The sequence below is a fragment of the Mirounga angustirostris genome, unplaced genomic scaffold (assembly GCF_029215605.1).
Source record: "Mirounga angustirostris isolate CCGP_5_RB_7025 unplaced genomic scaffold, mMirAng1.0.hap1 SCAF_3, whole genome shotgun sequence".
Taxonomy (NCBI): domain Eukaryota; kingdom Metazoa; phylum Chordata; class Mammalia; order Carnivora; family Phocidae; genus Mirounga; species Mirounga angustirostris.
The window spans coordinates 14,811,717-14,829,204 of NW_026991711.1; the positions used below are offsets into that span (position 1 = coordinate 14,811,717).

At 37.1% G+C, this 17,488-nt stretch overlaps 1 protein-coding gene across 4 annotated transcripts in view; it reads left to right on the forward strand.

Annotated features, from left to right (window-relative positions):
* Positions 1–17,488, forward strand: part of UGGT2 (UDP-glucose glycoprotein glucosyltransferase 2) — a 178,558-nt gene that overhangs the window by 121,077 nt on the left and 39,993 nt on the right. For all 4 annotated transcript variants that reach the window (XM_045869607.1, XM_064585944.1, XM_064585946.1 and 1 more), the window contains 4 exons: positions 729–853; positions 5,991–6,086; positions 11,857–11,959; positions 14,689–14,768. In XM_045869607.1, the coding sequence (XP_045725563.1) occupies positions 729–853; positions 5,991–6,086; positions 11,857–11,959; positions 14,689–14,768 (404 nt within the window). The remainder of the gene's footprint in view (positions 1–728; positions 854–5,990; positions 6,087–11,856; positions 11,960–14,688; positions 14,769–17,488) is intronic.

A 17,488-nucleotide genomic window follows, 5' to 3' on the forward strand; every position in this document is an offset into this window, starting at 1 on the left:
GACTATGTCAGGCTCACCTTCTACATAGGGCTTGTGTTCATAATATGATGATGACTCTACGTACTAGTTCCCTCAGGGCGTGCTAATGGTAGTCGAGTTGGTGGTCATTGTGATGGAGTAGCCATCTGATGAAATTAGGTATGTGGCAGTTTGACACCTTGCCCCTCTAGAGTTACTGGTTTAAAGCTGACCTGCATGACCTTGCTGGGCTCCAAACCATTATACAGCATCAGTTCGATGAAGATGGGTTGGTGCATTTAAGTAATTATGTGATTTGTCTCTTGTTTTTTGCTCTTTTATGCCTTGCTTATGTACTAACTTGCATCGACATAGTGTAGACCACAATTTATAGGTGAATAGAAAAGCAAATTGAAAATAAAAGATTTATAAAATATAGACACTTGCTTTCATAATTTACCTTAGGATGGAAAGCCTTTGGTTTTTGGAAGCATTATGTTTCAAAGTAAGATTTCCAAATGGAAATAATTTACTCCTTTTTTATTTTGTCAGTTTGATTTTGGTGTTTATGCAGATGTTATTTGTAATATCAAAGTGAGAAACATTTTTCTCTTCTTTGTTTCCCAGTAGATTTAGTAAATGGTGGGACTGATAGCCACCATCTGTTTAATCTGTAATCGGTTTTTGCTTAAATATCTGGTGAGAAAATATTTGTCCCAAACTGGTATCCTCTAGAAGATATACAATAATAAAACTATTTTCATTTTAAGTTCTTAGGACCTTTAGATGAAAATTTCTATACAGAAGATTTTTACTTCTTGGAAAAAATAACATTTACTAATCTAGTAGAGAAAATTGAAGGCATTGTTGAAAATATGGAAATCAGCTCAAAGAAGTAAGTATTTAAAATCATAAGAGCAATTCATTTTGGGGGGGTGCTATTTTGCATCTTATTTTTTCTTTTTAAGATTAGAAAATGTTTCAAATATGTACATAAGATATAATAAGAGATATGTGGAGAATATTTAAATAACGAAAAGCCTCCATATACTCACCATCACCAAACCATAGATGTTAAGTCCTCTTTGTTTCTTACCCACCCAGCCAGTCTCCATCCTCCCTGAGTGGTAACCATTTTCCTAAGTGTTGTGTGCATGATTCCATATTTGTGTTTGTGCTTTTGCTTCTTATGTGAATATCCATGATCAGTGTTGATGTGTTGAATGCCTGACTTTTATAGAGAAATGCTATTTACTGTAGGCTCCTTTGCAACTTCTGCTGGAGCTTTATCTACGTTCATGTATGTAGAGCTAGTTTCTTCATTTTAGTTCCTTTTTAGTGTTTCATTTAATGAATATACTGTAGTTCATTTATAAAGTCCAATACTGAGATACAGTTAACTTGGCTTTAGTTTTTTACTGTTACAGAAATGCTATAATGAACCAGCTTTAAATGTTTCCTTGTGCGGGTCGCCTGGGTGGCTCAGTCAGTTAAGTGGCTGCCTTCAGCTCAGGTCATGATCCCAGTGTCCTGGGATCGAGCCCCGCATCGGGCTCCTTGCTCAGCAGAGAGCCTGCTTCTCCCTCTCCCTCTGCCTGCCGCTCCCCCTGCTTGTGCTCTCTCTCTCACTATCTGTCTCTGTGTCAAATAAATAAATAAATAAATCTTTTAAATAAATAAATAAATGTATGTCTCCTTGTGCAATGTGAGTTTCTCTAGAGCACAGGAGTGTTACCGTTGGGTTGTAGGGTATGCATGTCCTCTGCTTTACCAGATACTGTTAAATTCTGTCCTTTAAAATAGTTGCGATAATTAACACTTCCACCAGAAATGTGAAGGTTCTGTTTCCCCAGGTTCTTACCAATACTTGGTGTTATCTGACTTGTTAATTTTTTCTATCTGGTGGATGTGAAATTGTGTCTTTTTTAATTTGCTTTTCTTTGACTTTTAGTAAAGTTGAGTATCTTTTCATACAATTATTTTCATTCATGTTTACTCTTCTGTAAAATACTCGTACCTGTCTTTTGCTTAGCTGTTGGGTTATTTTCTTCTTTTAATGATATATAAATATTTTCTGTGATTCTGTATACTAATCTTTGTCAGTTATATGTGCCTCACATATTATATTACAGTTTGTGACATGGCTGTTTACTTTTTTATTGTAATTTTTTACCAGATACATAGACGTTTTTAATTTCAATACCAAAATATTATCAGGATTTTTCCTTCATAGCTTGTCTGTGGTCTGCGCGCACAAGTGTGTGTGTGTGTGTGAGATGTATAAGAGTTTTCTCTAGCCTGAGTTCATAAAGATATTCTCCTTTATTTTCCTCTAAAAATTTTAGGTTTTTTTTTACTGGTTTATATCTTTAATTCTTCTTGGATCTTTATTCTGTTCCACTGGTATACTGTCTCGTGTCAGTCCCACACTCCAGTTACCACAGCTTTATAATAGATTTTGATACTGGAGAGCAGAAATTCTCTCTTCTGCCTCTTCTTCAAAATTGTGTTGACTGTTTTTGGCTACTTGTTTTTCTGTATAAATACGATTAGGACCAGCATAACAAGTTCCATAAAAAATGTTCCTGGAATTTTTATGGAAATTTCTTTGAGTTTATAGATTAGTTTAAGGAGAATTACCATCTTTATATAATATTAAATTACCCATCTATTAAATATAGACATGTATTGTTTGTATATAGCTATATAAATGTATAATACAGTATATACAATTTAATATAATATATAAAATAATGTATATAACTGATGATTTGTTATATAATTGTGGTATATAATTTATATATAAACATATATATGAGAATATGTAGGTAGATAGTTACATACACTTACTTAGTGTTCCTTTTGGGTCCTTCAGTGAAGCTTCTATTTATTTCCCATGAGGACTTACACATGTATTTTTGGATTTATTCCCTTGTACATTATGCTTTTAGTTCATATTGTAAATGGTGTATTTTAAATTACATTTTCAAATTGTTTAATGCTAAATTACAGGAACAATATTAGGTTCTATATCGATATTCCTTGCTTGACTCTCAATTTTTGTAACATTTTTTCAAATATTAGACACTCCTGTCATTTGTGAATTTTAACAGCTTTGTTCCTTAGCTTCCAGCTTTTAAACATCTCATTTATGTTGGCCTTTCTCTTATCTTAGTTTGCTTAATTTAGTGAAAGATATATCTATTTTACTAGACTTAACTACTTTACTAATTTATTTTTTTACTTTTCATATATGTGGATATAGAACATGACAACCTCCCAATTGTTTTTGTTTTGTTTTTATCAGTTTCAGTTCTTTGTTATTTCTCTTTAATCCGTTTTCTTTTATAAACTTCTCAGGTTGAATTCATAGCTTATTAATATCACATTTTTTCCTTATATATCCTTAAATTACCAGCTTAAAGCATCTCTGTAAACACTTATTTAGTTGTATCACATAAGTTTTAAAATATAAATATTTCATTATGAATCAGTGCTAATATGTTCAAATTTCTGTTTTGATTTTTAAACATTTATTTTTTAAGATTTTTAAAATATTTAAAATTGTTGGCTTCATCAAGGCAAAATTTGTGGTCTATTTTATTGTTTTTATCTTCTCTATATAGAATTCTGCCTAGATCTTGTTAGTCACCCAGTAAATATTTATCAAATAAATAAATGAATAAGATGTGCTTTAAATTTTTTAAATGGCACAGTGTGTGATTTTCAGTTTGTTTTGGACTGTGATTAGAGAACATGGTGTATGAACCAGTTATTTAGTATTTATTTCTCTGAATTTTGTAAGACAGGGTTCATTCTTACCATTGTCTCATGCTTGATTTTTTTAAAAGCATATTTTCTAATTATGTGGAAGATTTTATACATGTCTATCATACTGAACATGCTGGTTTTTTTCCAGCCATCGAAATACTGAATACCTTGTTTTATCTGTCAGTTACTAAAAGAAGTTTGTTAAAACACTGCTAGAATTATGGATCTATCATTTAATTCTTATAACTTTGCCAATTTTTGTTTAAATATTTTGAGCTATAGTCATATATACCCTGATTCAGAACTGTTACGTTTCTAGTGAATTGTTCCTTTTATCATTAAATAAATTACTCCTTTCCTAGTATTTATTTTGTCTTAAAGTCTGTGGCATCTTATATTTAAGCCACCTCAGTGTTCTTTTGCGTTAATGTTTTGCTGTTACATCTTTTTCTGTTCTTTACTTCAGAGTACCACTGGGGCGCCTGGGTGGCTCAGTCGTTAAGCGTCTGCCTTCGGCTCAGGTCATGATCCCAGGGTCCTGGGATCGAGCCCCGCGTCGGGCTCCCTGCTCCTCAGGGAGTCTGCTTCTCCCTCTCCCTCTGCCTGCTGCTCCCCCTGCTTGTGCTCTCTCTCTCTGTGTGTCAAATAAATAAATAAAATCTTTAAAAAAAAATCCACAGTTATTTTCAAGTGGAGTAAAACTAAAGAAAGCTTTAAAAAGAAAAAAAAAGTTATAATTTTTAGTTAAATAATTTAGGTCTAGTATATGTTGGAAAGTGTATAATTCAGTAGTTATTGGATTTTATGACTATATTGTTAACATTTCAGAGCTAATTTTTTTAACCTTATTTGGTAAAAAATACAGTTTTAAGTAGGCTTGAGAAGCTATTTCAGCTACTTTAAAGGTGCATTTCAGAGCAAAACCACCCCCCAAACAATAAAAACCAATAACATTAAACTATAAGAACATCCCCTCTAGTTGTCTGAAGTTGTTGCATGCACACACACAATGCTGAACAAGTCGTGCTGTGGTTGAATAAATTCATAGTTGCTTTAATATGAACATATGCTTAAGATCTGTGGCCTTGTTTTCATGCTTTCCAAGAGTAGGCGAACTAGGAAGGTAGACTCTGGATGCAGAAGGCGGAGTCCCTGGAAACCTCCCCAGGAGCACGTGATACGTGCAGTAGCAGAGTGCTTACTTCTTGCTCGGCTCTCAGAGAGGTCCCCGCTCCTCAGACAGGAGGCGCGGAGCATCTCGTGCCCGTTCCCCTCTTCAGTTCTTGGCAAAAAGAGAAAAAACAATCTGGATACCACAGTATTCAGAGAATCTACAAAAACGCTGTTTGGGCCCCAAATTTCCCTTTCCTCATATCTTCTTCTCAGTGCATCTGGTCTCCTTGAAACGTGGGGAGCATGTTTGACCACATTTCCTGCATTGTGCCTCCAATTTCACATACTAGAGAGTATGTAGCTGATAAAATACCTTTGAGGGAGTTTAGGAATAGAGATTATAGAGACTGGTTTTGATTAATTCATTCATTTTATTTATGTTTATTAAGTGGCCATTAAGCAAAGTCCTACATGTCAGAACCTGATAGTCCAGTAAAAAATGGTATAGTAGACACAGGTTCTCAACCACTCGGAATCTAAATTTCTTTATAAAATGGAAGTGCTTATTCTTTCTTTTCTTTTTCCTTTTCTTTCCAAAAACTTGTCTTAAAGTTCAGCCAACATTTTCTGCCCCAGTGTATCAATGAACATAAAATATATTTCCTCCATCATGGATTTTCAAATTTGGTTGTATGTAATCTAGGTATTTTATGCAGTTTTAATTAGTTTTCAAACTAATTTGTGACCATAGAAGTCTGGACTTCTTAATTATATTAAAAACTCCCCCTTTTTGGATCTTCCTGCCCTTTCTTTCCTGTGTGGGCCCCACTGCTTGGACACATAACCAGCACTCAGCAAATATTGCCTTGAATTGAATGATTCACCCTATGCTTATGGACACTGCTGAGAACACCAATTACAAGTGTTTAAAGATCGTATCAATGATAAGGAAAAGCAGGATGGTTTTTAAAGCAACAGTCCTCTTTAAACTGACAAATTACCAACACGTTTGGAAGAAAAGTTATTTACATAAAGCTTGTCTATTGGAGATATTTTAAAATTCAATTTCCTTTTCTCAGGGCATTAATTGTAACATGAAATGTGGACCTTTCTCCTTTGAAAACTCACACATTGTCTCGTTTATCTAGCATGAGCGACCTTGTTATGAAAGCTGATGCCCTTCTTTCCTCTTTGCCTAAACGTGCATCTCGCCATGATATCACATTTCTTAGAGAGAATCACAGGTAAGAACATAATGTCTGTGTTTTTCCTGTCACTGCATCCCATACTCAATTATGGCTTCCATTTGTATTTATAATATAGCAAAACTTAAAGTAGAATTAAAAATTGTTAGAGAAGAAATGTATTTGACAAGATTAGGAAAAGAAATTCCAGTTAATTATATATTCTAGTAAATAAAGGATGATGTGTAAGGATCTGAAGCTTCAAGTAAGTTCTATCTAGTATAATTTATTATCTTTCTTGTTCAAGATCATTTGGAATTTTTGCAGTATCTTGGGATTATCATTATATATAAATAATACATTTATATTCTCAGTGTATAAAAGATTCAGTTACTAAAGAATTCTGATTAATAATTCGGGGGCGCCTGGCTGGCTCAGTCGGAAGAGCATGCAACTCTTGATCTCAGGGTTGTGAGTTCAAGTCCCACACTGGGTGTAGAGATTACATAAATGAATAAATAAATAAAATGTAGACATGTACAATAACGTGTCCAAGATGTGTTCAATGGAACACTACTCTGAGATGTTGACACATATATTCTGAGAGGAAAACTGTTCTCTGGTCAAGTAAGTTTAGAGAACACTGCATTCTTGGGAAGGAATAGGGAGAGATTTTCAGTATGCATCAATATACTAACAGTTATGAGATGTGATCTACTTAAAGGTGAAAGAAAAGTTCGTTTTTGGTTAATTCAGCAGTTGTGCAACTTGCTTATCCATAGAACACTTTTTGGTTAAAAATTACTTCATGAAGATTAGATTTCCGAAGGCAGCCATCAGAGAAATACTGTTTTGGGATAATAAGCTAGTGTGTAATTTCACTATATTACACAGTTCCTCTAAGATAGTCGAAATGAAATTCACCAAGCTTTGTCTACATACATACAATTATCTGTGTCCGCAGAAGAGAACCTTTTCTGTTGTTTTTAATTACAGACCACATAAAATTGGGGAAAAAATAGACATCATATAATTAAACTATGGGCATGTTTTATTATATGATCTTCTTTTTTTTTTTTAAGATTTTTTATTTATTTATTTGACAGAGAGAGACAGTGAGAGAGGGAACACAAGCAGGGGGAGTGGGAGAGGGAGAAGCAGGCTTCCCGCAGAGCAAGGAGCCGGATGCGGAGCTCTATCCCGGGACCCTGGGACCATGACCTGAGCCAAAGGCAGATGCTTAAAAGACTGAGCCACCCAGGCGCCCCTTATATGATCTTTTTCTAATCACCGCTCCTATAAAACTCAACTGAGACAAACACTTTAGCACAGACTCGGAATGGCTAACACTCCCTCGTAAGTTTGCTGGTTTTATGGCAGATGCTGTCTTAGGTTGCTCATGCGTACCTCCAGCACTAACACCAGCTTTAGCTGCAGGGCGTCTGTCTTTAGAGAGAGGTCTTTACACACACGCAGGAGTAAACTCGGGGAAGATTACTTTCTAAAGAAAGTAGCACTGTTGGAAAGGAAGTTTTATTGTTTTCAGATAGCTGAGATTCAGTACTTGTATTTTTAAACACATCTCCTGGAATTCTTCTTACAAACATCTTTGACTTCTGCATACCATGCGCTGAAATAATTTAACACAGATTACTCAAAATCGTCATTGTAAACATTAGTCACTAGACTGTTCCATGAAGCTATATTATACTTAGGAATTTTGGTACATTTGGAACTTACTTATGCCTGTGTTAAATGTCTGATACATTTGATCTTTTATCGTTTATTGTCGGTTAGTCTTGACTTTCTTTCTCTACCTTTCACGTCTGTCAATGCATCTGCTGCTTTTAAGCCTACTGCCTTATTTTCTAGAAATGGAAGGTGGAAGAGTATGATGGGACTTTGTGACAGTGGTCTGCAATTCTCCAATTTTTTCTGTTATTTCTGGGGCATTACTATAAATATTTATAAATGGGCATGTAACATGTATGTATTGGCATGCCTCTCTGTTTATACAATAAATATCCTCACCTAATGCCTGCCTTCTGAACATGCAGAGTTAGTAATTTGCCATTTTCTGAGTTCATGGATATAATTTAGGCATTTAGCCTTTTTTTCTATGTGGTTACCCATGTTGATATGTTTATCTAGGTCAGCATTGGTCGTGTGACATAGCATGAGCTTTCTTGTCCAAACACCCAGTTTTTGAATCCCAGTTACCATAGCCCTGTAACCTCTTATTCCTTCAGTTTCTTAATCTATAAAATATAGTGTTGATTCCTACCCTACAAGGGTTTTATGAGACTCAGACCTACTGCCTTGAATATAATAGATAATTAATGCATTGCAGCTATTATGTGTATTTGTAGACAAATAATGAAACTTGGAAATAAGAGAAAGAGGATTGGACTTGAAAGTTAAACCATAAAATCAACTCACATCAATCTGGGGGGAGACATGTGAATACCCACCTTAAAAGTAGGATCCAGGCCAGCAAAACTTAATGATAACCTAATTGAAGGTATTAATTTAATGAAGAAAGAATGACTTTGTTGGATTTGATTTGTGTTGGAACTGTAGGAAAAGTAGAGAGGATCACATTAGCAATGCTGGACTGTCCAGTCAGGGCTCAGTCAGAGCCACAGAGATGCTGCGAATGTGTGCATGTGTGTGAGTATGCGTGCACGCACACGCGTATGCATATGGGGGTGTGTAGATGAGAACCGATTTATTTATACAAGAATTGTTGTAGGGTTTGCCCTTACACAGTTGTGAGAGCTGGTGAAGCCGTCCCTCTAAGGCTGTTGATTCTAGAGCTTGAAGCTCACAGGGCAGGCAGGAAGGAGAGGAGGTTTTAAGGCCGGGATGACCGGCCTTTCTGCCTGCCATGCCACACCCCAAATTTAACTGTAAGTTTTCCAGTGTACACGGTTCACAGAGTTCACAAATGAAAATAAATGAGTTGTTCAGGTGAAATGTAACTGTTTTAAGAAGAGGGAGGACACAGAAACTTCTCTGAGAAATCTTCACAGAGGGAATACTATAGGATGAATAGTGTTTTCAACAACATCTTTAAAATAGACAGTTTGACCTGTCTTTATAAAAAACTGATCATTTAATTCAGTAAAACAACTCTGCATGGAATGGATAGGATATTGGCTGAGTAGTAACTTCTCATTGCTATGGCCTGTTTGAAATGTCCTTAGTTTATCTCTAAGACTTGACAGACTGCACATACCTCAAGCTGCCCTTCATGGCTTTCTCTGACTTAAGCTTTTAATAATTATTGACTGTCGGGCGCCTGGGTGGCTCAGTTGGTTAAGCAACTGCCTTCGGCTCAGGTCATGATCCTGGAGTCCCTGGATCAAGTCCCGCATCGGGCTCCCTGCTCTGCAGGGAGTCTGCTTCTCCCTCTGGCCCTCCCCCGTCTCATGAGCTCTCTCTCTCTCTCTCATTCTGTCTCAAATAAATAAATAAAATCTTTAAAAAAATAAAAATAATAATTATTGACTGTCAGCGTAATTGGCATTATTCTTCCTGGCTATTGGCATGAAGTATAGCAATAGTTTCTTGACAATTGAATACAAATCCATTGCCTTAAAAAGGTGGTGTAGGTAGAGTTAGCATCTTTTTGTTGATATTGTGTGAGGAATGAGACCTCCTACTTCCATTCTTAGATGAATCAATGTAATACCTACTGATAGGCTCAGGATTCTGCTCAGAAAATTGTCCTGAGTCTATACCAATGCACAGAGAGGTAGATGATAGGCACTCTGGGGTTCTGATACATACCACCTCACAGAATTAGCAGTAGTCTGAGTAAACATGCCTACTTTGGCCACCATACCATCTCATAAAGCATACAGAAAATGACCAGTTTTGAATAATGCTACAAGTATGGAAGTAATTTGTGAAATTTTCACCAAGATTACTAACATCATTAACCACTGTAGATAGGCCCTTTAATTTTAAAACATCTGATTTGTAGTCTTTAGCAGTAGTTATCTGGCAGGACCTGTTGTCTGATTCTGTCACTCCTGTTTTAGCAAAATCAAATCATGTCAACTGCATATAAAATAAAATGTCTTTTATTTCTTTCTCAGAGGACCCATATTTGAAGTGACTTTTACATTAGCTTTTATTGCTGAGAAATTAATCCTTTCACTGCAAAAAGTCTAGATATTTATAAATGTCTTCCTGCACCAAAGAAGACTAATGTCCCTGTAATTTTACAGGTATACATTTTGATTTGGAAATCTTTTTCCCTTTGTAATATGTAAGATATTTAATTCATACATCTTGAAAAACTGACTTCTTGTTTACAATGTTAAAATAGTAATTCAGTTGGAATATTCTGTACTTTTAGTCAAATATATACTTTTAACTTTTGATTACAGTAAATATCGAATTTATTATCTTCCACTGGCGTTTTCTGTGCTTTTATTAATTTCCCCAACATTTCTCAGTAAAGATTATTCCATCTTCTAACTTAGAATTTAGTTCAGTGAAAGACACAAGGAAGGAGACTAAGGGCAGGAGGTTAGGAGAGGGTGACTGGGGTCAAAAATAAGTATGATCAATTTGGGCTTTTTTCCCCTGAACTTTCCTGTTATATGTTGGGATTTTTTAAATACTAAATTTAATAAAACTACTGAAGAGTTAATTTTATTCTCAAATCTGAGAAAATGCATTCAACAAACACAAAAGTTATCTTGGCTTTATTTTTTAATATTGTGTGATCCATGAGAATTTTGGGGGGGTTAAAATTAGAGTTTTCACTGTAATAGTATTGTTCTTTGAAGAGTTTTTAAAAGTCACTCATTCATAAAATCTTTCATTTTCTCTGATTCTTTCCAGTTTTTTAATTTATTGAACACAAACGTTAGGCTTTTAAATTTGCATTTTCCAGAGTGGCTGCACCAGCTTGCATTCCCACCAACAGTGTAGGAGGGTTCCTCTTTCTTTGCATCCTCCCCAACATCTGTTGTTTCCTGTGTTGTTAATTTTAGCCATTCTGACTGGTGTGAGGTGGTATCTCATTGTGGTTTTGATTTGTAAGTGATATATATATATATATCACTTTTGATTTGTAAGTGGTGCACACACACACACACACACAGGAATATTATTCAGCCATCAAAAAGAATGAAATCTTGCCATTTGCAAGGATGTGGATAGAACTAGAGGGTGTTATGCTAAGTGAAATAAAGCAGTCAGAGGAAGACAGATACTGTATGATTTCACTCATATGTGGAATTTAAGAAACAGATGAACATAGCATGGGGAAAAAGGCAAACCAAGAGACAGACTAAATTATAGAGAACACACTGATGGTTTCCAGAGTAGAGGTGGGTGGGGGGATGGGTTTAAGTAGGTGAGGGACATTAAGGAGGGCACTTGCTGTGATGAGTACCGGGTGTTGTATGTAAGTGTTGAATCTCTCAATTCTATACATGAAACTAATATTACACTCTATGTTGACTAACTGGAATTAAAATAAAAACTTAGAATTAAAAATAAATAAATTTGCATTTTCATCCGTGAAGTAACCAGGATTTTTTTTAATCCAGTGAGAAAGAAAGCAATTTTTTTTTTTTTTTTAAGAAAAAAAAGCCATTTATAAGAATGCATATAGCTCAGGGGCGCCTGGCTGGTTCAGTCGGCAGAGCATGTGACTCTTGATCTCAAGGATGTGAGTTCAAGCCCCATGTTGGAGATGGAGATTACTTAAAAAAAAAAAAAAAAAAAGGGAATGTATATAGCTGAGACTACGACTTATTAGATAATTAATTTAACTGATCATCTCTCATCTTATTTTCTATTTTCCTAGCATTATAACGATAAACCCTGAAGAGAATGACATGTTCTTTGATGTCATTGCTATTGTTGATCCATTGACAAGAGAAGCACAGAAAATGGCCCAGTTATTGATTGTAAGATAATATAATGTTTTTATTATATATTTTCTATATCATTTTATTATGTATTTTCATTTTGAAATTTATAATTAATCTTTCAGGTCTGTTTTCAAGTATTTGTGTTCTTGATGCTTTAATCTGTGCAGCTTTTAATTAGCGTGTCATATTCTCAATGTAGAAAATGAAATGGTAGAGCTATGCCTGGGGTGTTATGGCAGTCCCAAGGTTAGGTGTTGCTGTGGACTTAGTTATTGTCCCCTGCCTCCCCTGAAATCTGTATGTTGGAGCCCTCACCCCTACTGTGACTGTATTTGGAAACGGGGCCTTTTGGAGGGTAATTAAGGTTAAATAAGGTTTTATGGCTTGGGCCCTAATCCAGTAGGATTTATAGCCTCACAGAAGAGGAAGGGGGAGAGATCCCTTTCTCTCCTCACGCACACAAAGAGGTCATGGGAGCGCACCACAACATGGGGGCTGTCTACAAGCCGGGAAGAGAGCGCTCAGCAGAAACCAAATCAGCGAGCATCTTGATCTAAAATAAGTACATTTCTGTTGCTTAAGCCACCCAGTCTGTGGTATTTTATGACAGCATTTTGAGCTAATTCATCCTAATTCCCCTCTTCATCCTGTCTTGAGTTCTGAAGAATGGCTTCTGCAGAAGCCGATGATCTAATAAGTAACAATAGCCAAATAGGTGAGTGAAGGTTGTGTTCAGTAAGTCTGGCCGCAGTAACAGCAGCTTCAAGACTGGAGTTTATTTTTCTCATCTCACAGTCCAAGCGTGAGCTGCCTGGAGTGGCTAAGGCAGCTCCACAGCATGAGGACGCAGGCGACTTCTGTCTGGTGGTTCAGTCATCTTCGTGAAGCTCCTCCTGGCTCATGGTCTGAGATCACTCGTCAGGCTCCTCTCCTCTGTTTCTGCGAGCAGGAAGGGGACAACAAGGGCATACTCCGTCCTGTCACATCTCACAGACCAGAATGTAGCGAGTCATGCAGCTGCACCTAGACACAAGGGAGACCAGAAGCTGTGCATGAAGCTGAACATTCATTCACTGAGAAAGCAGAGAGAAGGAGCACTGGGGGGAGCTAGCTGACTCTGAAAGGAGATTATGTGTTTTTCATTATACTGAAAACTTGAGAGGTTCACATTGTGATGCAGCTTTCAGCGGGTAAATCACGTAAGCTAGTTACACTGGAAATCTATATATTTTTTCTAGTGATGTTCAAAATTTGGGGGTATTCCTATTTGAAATTACTCCGTGGTTCTTTTAAAGACATATTTAAAAAAAACATTCTCAAGTGGAAACCATTTGTCCTCTGACAGTTGGCCTCACTTTTGGAAACAGGCAAAAGTGATTAGACATTAAGTCTCATGGACTCTGTAAGGGAGGGATCAAGCTGGGTCATATGGGTATACATGCCAGCGAAATTTCAGCCTGCAGTTTCTCTCAAATTAGTTTGCCCTGCCAAACCATACTGGAAAAAGGGATTATCGATAGCTCTTACCATTGTTTGGACAAATAATTTTGGAAAATCTTTGCCATTCTACTTATTTAGTGTATAACCAGGGTAAATAATTCCATAGTTGCTTTACTTACCCCGTCCTTTCTTTTACCATTTGTACACCTTCAAATTTGAACTTCTGGAGATACATTATTCAGATTATTCTTTAGAGAACAGCAATTAGTAATCATACCCGTAAGGGGTGGAGCTAGTACGATACATTATAGTCTACACACACCCTGTTTCTACAGAGTCGTTATTCAGAAAAAAACATTGCTTACCTCTGAAGTTTTTAGGTAAAGATAGAATTTAGGAATAAGAAATAAGAGATTATACAGAAATATAAAATATGGGATTGGATCCCAGTTTACATGATTGGAAATAATAAGTCTTCCTGAGCACCTCAGCACGTCACATAATTTATTATTTCTTACTATAAAGAAAACTTATGCTATAAAAGAGAAATTAATTTATTAGAAGAAGTGGATAGGGTCTCACTTAACACTTGGGAAAAACATTGGCTCAGCAACCTCCATTGTAGCAAATACGTAGAGTGAAGAATGAGAATCAGAGCTCTTCAGTCCTCTGTCCTAATTCCTTCTCAAGCCTGCGTCCTTTCTGTTCCATGCACCTGTTTTTTCCCTTCTCTCTTTACCTATGTCCTTTGTTGTCTAATATCTTTCAAATCTGCACAGACTTGCCTTCCTAGAGATAGAGACTACCAAAATTAATAACTCTTCTATGTCATATGCCCCAGGGAAATAAAAAGAGTGTCTTTCATCCATATGTAGCCAGGAACTTCCTACATCCCTACCATGTGGGTGGAATTCAGAATGGACGGGGGTACCCTCGCCATTGTTTCTGGGAGGCCACCACTCTGTATTTGCACGTCATGGTTCTCGCAATTACTTTACTTGTCCTTCAATGCTAAAGAAATTTATATACCATGAAAGACAGTCACATGAGGCAAAAGGGAGGCAGCGTAACCCTTGAGCCATGAAATTAGCTGTTTGGATTCAAATCTGACCTCTGCCATGACTTTTACTGTGTGATCTTGGGCAAATTACCACATCTCTCTGTGTCTCAGCTGTGAAGGTAGCTACCTCTGAAGGCTGTCGTGAGGATCACATGAGATAATGAGTATCAAGTGTGAACACAGTGCCTGGTACATAGTAAATGCTTAATAAATGTTAGATAGTAAGATTACTTAATATCAAATATGGGAATTTTTTTTCTAATAGGTACTTGGCAAGATTATCAACATGAAGATAAAATTGTTCATGAACTGTAGGGGTAAGCTTTCAGAAGCCCCTTTAAAGAGGTGAGTCTAAGTGAACATAATTTCATTTCAAAAGGTTTGCAAATGCTAAGACCAAAAATAAAAAGAGGACCATAATTACTGGGTTTGGTTTTTTCTTCATAAGATGCTTAATTGAAATAGGCCAGAAGATCAAGGATAATTTATTAACCTTAATTGATATAAAACTAAAATAACCTAAGCAGTAAGATTGATCTAATCTAATTGCAGAATTTACAAGGATTTATGTTTGTCCATGGGTATTTTTGAAAATGTGATCTAGGAATACCTATTTGGAAATACACAAGAGGAAAATAAAGTTGAATGAAACCATTTTTGGTTTAGCAATATTTTCCTTTTTTTGTCTGTAAAGATTTTATTTATTTGAGAAAGCGAGAGAGAGCACAAGCAGGGGGTGGGGGGAGGGCAGAAGGAGAGGGAGAAGCAGACTCCCACTGAGCAGGGAGCCTGACATGGGGCTCAATCCCAGGACCCTGGGATCATGACCTGAGCTGAAGGCAGACGCTTACCCGACTGAGCCCCACAGAGGCCCCTGTTTAGCTGTATTTTCAATATTTTAGAGCTGACTTACGAAAATGATCTTTAGGATATCATCTCATTATTTGGGAGTATTGAGATGTAATTAGTGTAAAATAATCTTTCAATAATATAGAAAATGTTTATTGTTGTATGCAGATATTCCACATTAATAATGTGCTGTTGAAATAACATTGTCTCTCAGGGCACCTGGGTGGCTCAGTCATTGAGCGTCTGCGTTCGGCTCAGGTCATGATCCCAGGATCCTGGGATCGAGCCCTGCATCGGGCTCCCTGCTCGGCGGGAAGCCTGCTTCTCCCTCTCCCACTCCCCCTGCTTATGTTCCCTCTCTCGCTTTGTCTCTCTCTGTAAAATAAAATCTTTAAAAAAAAGAAAAAGAAAAAGAAAAAGAAATAACATTGTCTCTCAAGTAGGGACAGAAATATACCCTTCCTCCTCTTTCAGGCTCAGAATCGGTATCATTTTGAGCCACTTTTACTGATAGGGATATACAGTATCCTTCAGGTGTCATGGTGCAGAAAAAGGGCTTATTAATATGCTTTTCTTAAATGTATAATGTAATTATGTAGCTCTAAAAGAATATATGCAAACACAAGACCGAAGAGTTGCATTCAGTTAATCCCTTGTTTACTTATAAAATTGTATTTGTTATAATTGATAACCATACCAGAGATTATTGCCTCGAGCAGATATTTTAAACATGGCAAATATTTTTAATATTTGGAAAGCAATAAAATGTGAAATGTAGAGAATTTAGATGAAAGTTTAGGGTACATTTATTCCTTTCCTGAGACTCTTGTCCTCATATTTCATTCATGTTATTCTCCGACTTCTCATTTATCTTGTGTATTTCAAATTTTATCATGTCCCAAATCCAAACAAAAGCTCTCATCTTATTTTAGCCACTAACTGAGAGGTCTGTTAGCTTTCTGAGTAGAGAATTTTTCTTCATACAAGTAGAGATCTTCTCCATAGTATCTCTATAAAGCTTTGGATTATATAATAAAGAGTAGGAATATTGAACATAAGCAAGCATAATCCATTAGGGAAAGAACTTGACCTCTCTAAGGTGAAATGACCCTTAATACTTTGAGTGGTTAATGATTCTGCACAGCACAAGAACTGTGAAACTGGTTTGGAACTGTGAACTCAAAGGAGCATTATTGGCTCAGTAGCATCGATCAAGCCAACAAGATAACATATTGATCCCCAGGCCTTTACTTTTTAGAATACTACCCCATCCTTCTCAGAGCGGGGAGAGGTCATGGGCAGCTTCCTCCTGCGTCTCTTGTCTCTCGTCTCTCGTGTGTCCAGCCTTCCTCCGAGGCAGCGGCAGGGGGTGCTCTCTCTCCTCTTGCCAACCCTCCCTTTCTGTTTGAGCCTGTGCTTTCCCACTTGTTCTGGAGCCTTCCTTCATCACATAGTCCCTTTGTTCCATATCTTTAACCTCTCTGCCAGCCCGTTTCTTTCCATCCTGGGAGTTACTCAATTTAAAAAGAGAAATAAACTGCTCTCTTAATTTCCTCTCCCTGGAGCCCTGACTTTTTCTCCTCTTCTGCATTCTTTCTCTTCACGGCTTCTTCACAGATTACTCATACCCCCGTTCATCTCTCATTCACTGTACCTCCCCCTGCAGCTTGCCTTTAACTTCCTCTTTGCTGCTGGATTGTTTTTACTAAATCACAGACATGTTGCTGTTGGCAGCATCCTTGGAATACTTCTTACTCTGACATTTCCGCTGCATTGGACGGTACCGAGTATTTGTTTTGTTCATTTTCTTTATGGCTCCCTTCTCTCCCATGTCTCCTCTTACCCCTCTTCCCTTTCACTCTGCCTGCCTGCAGTAGGCAGCTTTGGACGTGGCTGCCGGGGATCGTGGTCTCCTGGGATTCATCTGCTCTGTAGCTTCTCCTTGAGCTTGGGCTGCAGCTGGTGATTTGCCTCTCGTGGAAAGCACGAGGTGAAAGTAATGGAAGGTCTCCTCAGCAACTAGGTTATAAAAGGCTGTGACTGGTGTCTTGCTGGCATTCTCCATCTCTTGCTCTTGCATGCTTCTCTGACCGAGCGAGCTGAAGGGGCCCTTGTGGCGAGGACCCGAGAGCACACTGCAGACAGCTGCCGTAACCAGCTGCAGTCCTTTTTCCGGTGGCCCTAGGGGGTCACTGCACCGGCCTCAACGTGGGTCC